Genomic DNA, 8,731 nt, shown 5'->3' on the forward strand with positions numbered 1-8,731 from the left:
TTTAGACCTAGTGAAATGAGCAACGAGGCGGTGAACGCAGTGGACGCCCAAAAAAGGTTGTTACCGACGAAAATATTTAAAAAATCCACAAATTGATTTTGAGTGACCGTAAATTGAAATTGAATGAAATAGCCGACACTCTAAAGATATCAACTAAAGGTGTACATCATATCATTCACGAATATTTGGGTATGAGAAAGCTCTGTGCAAAGTGGGTGCCGCGCAAGCTCACTTTTGACCAAAGACAACGGCGAGTTGATGATTCGGAGCAGTGTTTGAAGATGATCAAGCGTAATAAACCTGAGTTTTTGGGTCGATATGTGACAATGGATGAAACATGGCTCCATAATTTCGCTCCGAATTTCCAATCGACAGACATCTGAGTGGACTGCACACGATGAACTCGCTCCAAAGCGTGCGGTAACGCAACAGTCGGCTGGCAATGCTATGACGTCTGTATTTTGGAATGTGCATGGAATAATTTTCATTGACTACCTCGAAGAAGGAAGGATCATCAACAGCGACTTTTACACGATTTACAGCGACGATTACATAGCGTTATTGGGCTGTTTGAAGGATGAAATGGCCGAAAAACGGCCGCATTTGAAAAAAGTGCTGCTTCACCAAGACAATACACTGTGTCATAAGTTAGTGAAAAAGATGACAAAAATCCATGAATTGGGCTTATCCACCGTGTTCTCCAGATCTGGGCCCCAGCGACTATTTCCTGTTCTCAGGTCTCAAAATAATGATCGCTGGTAAGAAATTTTCGTCGAATGAAGACGTGATCACCGAAATTTAGAATTATTTAGAACCAAAGGACAAATCGTGGCATCGAAAATTTGGAGGGTCGCTATAATCAGTGTATCACCCTTGAAGGGAATTATGTTGAATAAAGAAAGTTAATTTTAGCAAAAAATGTGTTTTACTATGTTAGGCTGGCGACTTTTCAATTGACATGTACAGAATATCTAATTCCTTTTGAATTATCAAACACCTCAATCAAAATATGAAAAAAATAAAATAATTAATTCCTTTTATTATTAGTAAATATTATATCACTGGCAGGTTGTTGGTTATAGTGACATAACAAAGATCTTTTGACGTCAACAGATCATTTCTCAACTTTTAACAATATCTAAAATTCTTCTAATGAATCATATATGGGAAGTTTGTGTACTACCCGATATCATAAAAATCCGCGGTTGCTGTATTAATACGGGATTTTATTTGGTTGAGGTTAAACTTTAACAGGAGTTGAAAACACCCCTGGCTGTTAATTTACAGACAGATGACTCTTATCGTAGGGACTGTCATCCCAATTGCAGATTCTAATATCAACCGTGTATTTAAACGTGGTGATTTTGATGTCAATGCCAAAGAACGATCTGAAGAATCAAGAAAGTTTATGTTAATGAATTGCAATACTTATTGGACTAAAACCTCGCTCAAACTCTCCAGGAGATTTAAGATGACCTAGCAGTTTGTGAATAAATTATGTCCAGATGTTTATATGCGATAGGAAAGGTACGGAATGGGAAAATTGGCTAGTATATGAATTAATTGCACAACATTACAGTGTCATTGCTTGACAAGTAAAAAAGAAGAATTTCCTAGTTTAATATAGTAGTCGACACAAAAGCGGAACATTTATGGCTATCCTGTACATATGGTACGATTAGCAACGTGTGTTACGAGCTACTAAAGTCGAATGAAATTCTTACTGCAGATATCTATCGACGTCAGTTGAACAAACTCAACGATGTACGGTTGTACAAAAGAACAACAATAGCAAGTAACAAACGCCAAGTCATCCTCTTGCATGACAACTCACCACTACATATTGCAAGAGTTACCGAAGTTATCGTGACGTAGATCCAGCGTATTCGACATATCTTCAGCTCACCACATGTTCAGATCGATACAGCATGGCTTGGGTGACAAACGGTTTAGAAATGCTAAGAGATAATATATAGAAAAGCACGGAAATGTTTTTGTTATTTTAACAAATATTCTCTATATTACATAATTGTTACTGTTTTATATTAAGCACCTACTTACGAAAGTAAAAATGTATGCTCAGCCATATTCTTAGATGTAGCACAAGCTTTCGATAAGGTTTGGCATTAACGCCTTGTTCATAAACTACGGAAAATATTACCAAAACAACACACCGAACTATTAAAATCGTACATTACAACCGCAATAATTAGTATCAAACAAGAAGAAGCTTACTCTACAATAAAAGAAGCTAAAACAGGTGTACCACTAGGAAGTGTACTGGTGTCAATGCTTTATCTACTCTACACTTGTGATATACCACATTACGATGGCTATATTTTCTGATGATACTGCGATTATAGCTGTCGGAGACAATAGTGAAGAAGCCACACGAAAATTACAACAGGCAAGTGACAATATAAATAATTGTGCACAAGTTTGAAAATAAAAATTAACGAAAGTAAGTCTGTGCATGTGCAGTTCACCTACAATTATAAGCACCAATAACATTAAATAATACTATCATTACATATAGCAACAATGCTAAATATCTCGGAATGAATCTTGATGCAAAACTTCACTGGAAGGAACATATAAAAAGAAAAGAATAGAACTGAAATTGAAATATAGGAAAATGTATTGGCTAATTGGGAGAAAATCACAATTATCAGTACATAATTAATTGCTGTAATATAAGTAAATACTGAAACCTAAATGGACATCCGGAGTTCAATTATGGGGATGTTCTGCAAATAGTCATATAAACAAAATACACATTAAAAAAAAAGTCACGAGAATTATTGTGGGCGCACCCAAATACTACAGGACTAACTGCCTACATCGACACCTTCAGATACCTACAGTCAGTCAGGAAATCACGATAATAGCAAGGAGAAATGAGGAAAGACTCCATCCTCACGAACATATTGAAGTATTCTAACTTGTGGATACCACCAGAGCAGGAGACAAACTCAAAAAAATCAAACCATCTGATTTTGTGTAGTGTTGTGTAGTGAGGTGCATATAATAAAAAATACAGCAGTGACATGTATAAACATTATTTCACCAGAGACTAAGATAGGGCCGATGGGTCCTCCTAGTTATATACCTAGATTTAAGTTATCATAAAGACAAATTGTAAGTTAGCTGGAAACGACTATTAACAATATAACAATTAAATAATAAAAAAATATATATTAAGCACCTCTTTCAAAATATAAAAACTAAAATAATTAATTCTTTTTAATATTACTAAATATTGTATCACTGGCAGGTTGTTGGTTAGAGTCGCCTACCAAAGAACGTCTGACGTCAATAGACAATTTCTCAACTTTTAACAACATCTAAAATTTTTCTAATGAATCATATATGGGAAGTTTAAGTAGTACCCGATATTATAAAAATCCGCGGTTGTTGTATTGATATAGGATTTTAATCGGAACCGTCGGTACGTACAGGTTAAAATGTATAGTAGCTTGTGCCTCGTCCTCTGCGCTTTACTGGCGTGCGGTACCTGGGGAAGGTATACGAATTTTATTAGTAATGATGCGGTGTTCGATCAAGTGTATAGTTTTCCTTGTGATTTACCACAGCCTCGAGCGTTTGCAGTTCATGAATTAACTGGGCAGATATTTACTGTACGTATGAGTTTATTATGAGGAATAATTATAAATGTATTGATTTTTAAAATATTTTAATATCACTGACTATTTATTTCAACAAATGTGTTATTATTTAAATGTAATTTTTGTTTTATTCACTTGCAGTATTCGCCGCCGTTCATTGTTTTGCATAGATGTGAAAGTTCGGGGTGTTGTGAGGATCAAAATCAAAGTTGCCAACCTGATAAGACGGAAGATGTGACGTTGTCCATCAAGTTTGATAATAATGGCGAGTTAGATAGGACCATCGTAGAGGCTACAAATCACACAAGATGTATTTGTCTGGAAACTATCAATACGATAAAATAAGCTGAAAGAATCGACCTTGATTATCATGCTTTAGTTTTAATATCACAAGACTTATATTAACTTATTATATTTATATTGTTATTGTTATATGCAGCAATTTTATTATTGTTAGTGCTTATTGGGACTCTCTCTGTTGTAATGAATTGTTGCTAAACCCAAGGCTGATTATCGTAATATTTATATAACTTATTTATTTATTGGTAAGCTTTTTATAGTTATTCTGATTGTTGAAATATTTGTTGTTAAAATAAAGTCATAAGAAATCTGTGTTGATTTTTCATTAATCATGTATATTATAAAAAAATACATTCAGGTGGGAATGTAGAGTTGAAGATTCTAGTAAAAAAAATAGTAAGATGTTGAAATTGTGCTTGTCGAAGATCTTTAAAACATCATTTTAACATCAAATAATTTAAATAACGCTTATAGATGTGGCTTCGATATAATAAAAACACTTTTTATTACATCTTTGCTTAGATATGGTTAGTAAATTCTGAATTTAAAAAGTAATTTATTACTATAGTTCTGTTATACTCCTACTTACATCAATTAGTATGTACCAAAATAAAACAAATGAAGACTGACCTTGAATATGTATTACATTTTATTGTAGTATAGCAGTTATATTGTAATTATACGATTGTAAGTTTTGATATTTTTTGTTTACTCACGTTTTTATAAAATTTTTGCATTGAATCATAAATTGTTTAACATCATAGGTAAATAAATTATTTAGCGTCATCAACTTAGGGATCATTCCCGATGACATCCGGTCTTGGCTAGTCTGATTTCTGGCATGACTGTGTTGGATTTCCTTATTGAACTTCAAACTCTTTACTATCAATTATATACAAGTTACAGGCCTAAAAAGTACCAGCTATTTAAAATAATAATAATAATAAAGAAAAAGCTAAGATTTTCTTTAATCAACTAAAAATTGTATTTAAGCTTTCGCTGTTTGGGCTATCTAAGGGTAAAGAAAAAAGACAGCTTCCAAAATTCCAAATTTCAAATGAACTTACCCCACAAGAAAATTATTATCATATAAATTGACCAGACAGCAATGGGAGAGATTATTTGTAACAACGCTTCCGGATATTATCTAATAACCGGGAAAAGCTCTACAGGAACTATCATATAAAGGTATCATTCATATTTAGCGCTATATTACGAATGACTTATTTTCTTAGTTTTTCCAAGAAAGTATAATCAAGCGAAGTTTCGTTATGAAGATTATATACATTTTCCTGATGTTATCATTAGTAACGTAGATGTTATATTTGCTATGAAGAATATCGATACCGCGTATAATCTTCTTTTATGATATACTGGTAGTTCGCGTAATTTGCAAGACGCTATCCCTTTTGTGCATGCATATGTTCGACCAGATCATCATATTTAAGTGCAAACCAAAGTGAGATGAAATTAAAAGATACCTTGCAGGAACAATCACTTAATGAAATGATTTTTCATATGTCATGTATATAACAGTTATTATAAGACATATTTATTGCCCAGAGTGTTGAACCATTAAGGGTACTAATAATAAAGAAAAATGTATCTTGGAGACTTTGTACTCATGCTATATCCTCAATAGCTCTAAATATATTTTGTATACTTATTTTGTATCTTTGTTGTTCTTTCAAATGTTTTAAACAAAAGTATCAACTATCAAGATAATTATCTTTTTATTTTTTGTTTATCACTTCCGACAACTCTAGAGCATCCCGTCAGTGAACAATGACTTAATTTGCTCTAAATGTTGTTGGCTCTTTTGAGAACATCTACATTTTTCTAATGAATCACCTATATCGGGAATCTAAGTCGTACCCGATATTATAAAATTAGCGGTTTTACTATAAATGTGTGATTTTATTCGGAACCTTCGACGCGTACTGGTTAAAATGTATAGTAGCTTGGTCCTCGTTCTCTGTGCTTCAATGGCGAATAGTGCGTGGGGAAGGCATTTGAGTAATAATGCGGTGTTCGATCAAGTGTATAGTTTGCCTTGTGATTTACCACAACCTCGAGCGTTTGCAGTTCATGAATTAACTGGAGAGATTTTTACCGTACGTAAGTTTTATTATGGGGATTAATTATAAATGTATTCATTTTTTAAATATTTTAAATATAACTGACTATTTACTTATCTGACTGTAATTTCTGTTTTATTCACTTTCAGTATTCTCCACCGTTCATTGTTTTGCATAGATGTGAGAGTTCTGGATGTTGTGAAGACCAGAATCAAAGCTGCCAACCTGATGAGACGGAAGATGTGACGTTGTCGATCAAGTTTGATAATAATGGCGAGTTAGATAGGACCGTCGTAAAGGCCACCAATCACACAAGATGTATCTGCCTGGAAACTATCAATACGATAAAGTGAGCTCAAAAAATTGACCTTGAATATCATGCTTTAGATTTAATATCACAAGACTTGAAACATTTTAACTTATTTATATTTATATTGTTATTGTTACACGCGGCAATTTTATTATTGTTAGTGCTTATTGGGACTCTCTCTGTTGTTGCTAGACCAAAGGCTGATTATCATAATATTTATATAAGTTATTTATTTATTGGTTATTTATTATTAAAATTTCACTAGTGATTGCTATTGTTAAAATATTTGTTGTTAAAATAAAGTCATAAGAAATAAGTGGTGATATTTCATTAATCAAACAACAAACTAAACTGAGATGATATTAAAAGATAACTTGCATGAACAATCACTTAATAAAATGATTATCCATATGTCATGTACATAACAGTTATCATAAGAAATAGTTATTGCCCATACTGTTATATCATTAAAGGCAATCATAATAAAGAAAAATGTATCTTGGATACTTTTTACCCATGCTATATCCTCAATAGCGCTAAATATATTTTATAAACTTATTTTTGTACTATCTTTGTTGTTCTTTCAAATGTTTTATACGATAAAGTAACCTGAAAAAATTGACCTTGATTATCATGCTTTAGATTTAAAATCGCAAGACTTCATATTTTAACTTATTTATACTTATATTGTTATTGTTATTGTTATATCCAACAATTTTATCATTGTTAGTGCTTTTTGGGACTCTGTTTCTCTCTGTTGTAATGATTTGTTGCTAAGCCAAAGGCTGATTATCATAATATTTATATCAGTTATTTATTTATTGGTAAGATTTTACTAGTGATTGCTATTGTTGAAATATTTGTTGTTAAAATAAAGTCATAAGAACAGTTATCATAAGAAATACTTATTGCCTATACTGCTGAATCATTAAAGGCAATCATAATAAAGAAAAATGTATCTTGGATACTTTTTACTCATGCTATATCCTCAATAGCGCTAAATATATTTTATAAACCTATTTTTGTACTATCTTTGTTGTTCTTTCAAATGTTTTATACGATAAAGTAACCTGAAAAAATTGGCCTTGATTATCATGCTTTAGATTTAATATCGCAAGACTTCATATTTTAACTTATTTATACTTATATTGTTATTGTTATTGTTATATGCAACAATTTTATCATTGTTAGTGCTTTTTGGGACTCTGTTTCTCTCTGTTGTAATGAATTGTTGCTAAGCCAAAGGCTGATTATCATAATATTTATATAAGTTATTTATTTATTGGTAAGCTAAGTTTTTATAGTGATTCTAATTGTTGATATATGTTTGTTGTTAAAATAAAGTCATAAGAAATCAGTGTTGATTTTTCATTCGTCCTCATGTAGAATAATAACATAATAATACTAATGTACAGAATCATACACTCAGGTTAGATTATAGGAAACTTATAATATTTTTCATTGACTGCCCCTTCAAAAATTTGTAGAAATTGAAATTGTGCAAGCAGAAAATTAAAAATTATTATTTGTTCATTAAATAATTTAAAAAATACTAACTTATAGTAGTGTTACCGTTACTTCCTTTTATACATACTCACAATTCATTGCTCTAATATAGATTCAGGTTTAATTCTAGAGTATAACGCCAACTTATAGTAGTCGCTTCAATATAATAAAAACACTTTTTATTACATCTTAGCCTAGATCTGATCAGTAAGATCTGAATTTAAAAATTAATTTATTATCATTGTTCTGTTGTTGCATTAATATACAAGCAAGGCGAGTGCTAGATAACATAAATACATCAGTATGTACGTCCCAAAACAAAACAAATGAAAATTGACCTTGAGTGGAGGTATGAAAATCTGATATGATTATTAGTTTAGATATTTTTTGTTTGCTCATTTGTTTAAAAAGATTTTGTATTAGTTCCAAAGGTCTTTTAACATCATGAGTAAATAAATTACTTATTTATTTGTGCGATTTTAATATATTTATATTTGTCCCAATTATTTATTAATTAAGTATAAATGTATTATTTTTTGTCTTAAATAATTTTAATAAATATTACTTTATTTATTTATTTCGGTCTTGTTTGTTTATTTCATAATTTATTTTTTACCTCTATCATTAGCATTAAGTCATAGAGAGAAAAAACCTAATACCAACACACCAGTTTGGGTTTATTAACAAGCACTCAACAATTGACCAGGTCTACAGAATAACAGATGTTATTAAAAAAGCCTACGAAAGTAAAAAATTATGCTCAGCTATATTTTTAGATGTAGCACAAACTTTCGATAAGGTTTGGCATGAAGACCTTATTCATAAACTACAGAAAATGCTACCAAAACAACACACTGAACTATTAAAATCATAGATTACAACCAGAATGTTTAGAGTCAAACAAGAAGAAG

General features: G+C 31.3%; 2 protein-coding genes across 2 annotated transcripts; both read left to right on the forward strand.

Moving 5' to 3' along the window:
* Positions 1-3,437: 3,437 nt before the first annotated feature.
* Positions 3,438-4,121, forward strand: LOC143198242 (uncharacterized). Its single transcript, XM_076407372.1, has 2 exons — positions 3,438-3,638; positions 3,768-4,121. Exons 1-2 carry the CDS (start codon positions 3,465-3,467, stop codon positions 3,969-3,971), a joined length of 378 nt encoding a protein of 125 aa, XP_076263487.1. The 5' UTR covers positions 3,438-3,464; the 3' UTR covers positions 3,972-4,121.
* A 1,739-nt stretch (positions 4,122-5,860) lies between these two features.
* On the forward strand, positions 5,861-6,630 carry LOC143198243 (vascular endothelial growth factor A-A-like). Its single transcript, XM_076407373.1, has 2 exons — positions 5,861-6,040; positions 6,154-6,630. The coding sequence occupies exons 1-2, from the start codon at positions 5,876-5,878 to the stop codon at positions 6,355-6,357; spliced, it is 369 nt and encodes a 122-aa protein (XP_076263488.1). The 5' UTR covers positions 5,861-5,875; the 3' UTR covers positions 6,358-6,630.
* Positions 6,631-8,731: the final 2,101 nt, after the last annotated feature.

Source organism: Rhynchophorus ferrugineus, unplaced genomic scaffold, assembly GCF_030347505.1.
Source record: "Rhynchophorus ferrugineus isolate W39M unplaced genomic scaffold, kcgeb_rfMv2 rfM6, whole genome shotgun sequence".
Taxonomy (NCBI): domain Eukaryota; kingdom Metazoa; phylum Arthropoda; class Insecta; order Coleoptera; family Curculionidae; genus Rhynchophorus; species Rhynchophorus ferrugineus.

What these genes read in the sequence shown, in the direction of transcription:
- LOC143198242 (XM_076407372.1), top strand. Translation starts at nt 3,465, where the DNA reads ATGTATAGTAGCTTGTGCCTCGTCCTCTGCGCTTTACTGGCGTGCGGT. An exon ending in TAACTGGGCAGATATTTACT is followed by an intron (nt 3,639 to 3,767) that starts GTACGTATGAGT and finishes ATTCACTTGCAG; the next exon opens with TATTCGCCGCCGTTCATTGT.
- LOC143198243 (XM_076407373.1), top strand. Translation starts at nt 5,876, where the DNA reads ATGTATAGTAGCTTGGTCCTCGTTCTCTGTGCTTCAATGGCGAATAGT. An exon ending in TAACTGGAGAGATTTTTACC is followed by an intron (nt 6,041 to 6,153) that starts GTACGTAAGTTT and finishes ATTCACTTTCAG; the next exon opens with TATTCTCCACCGTTCATTGT.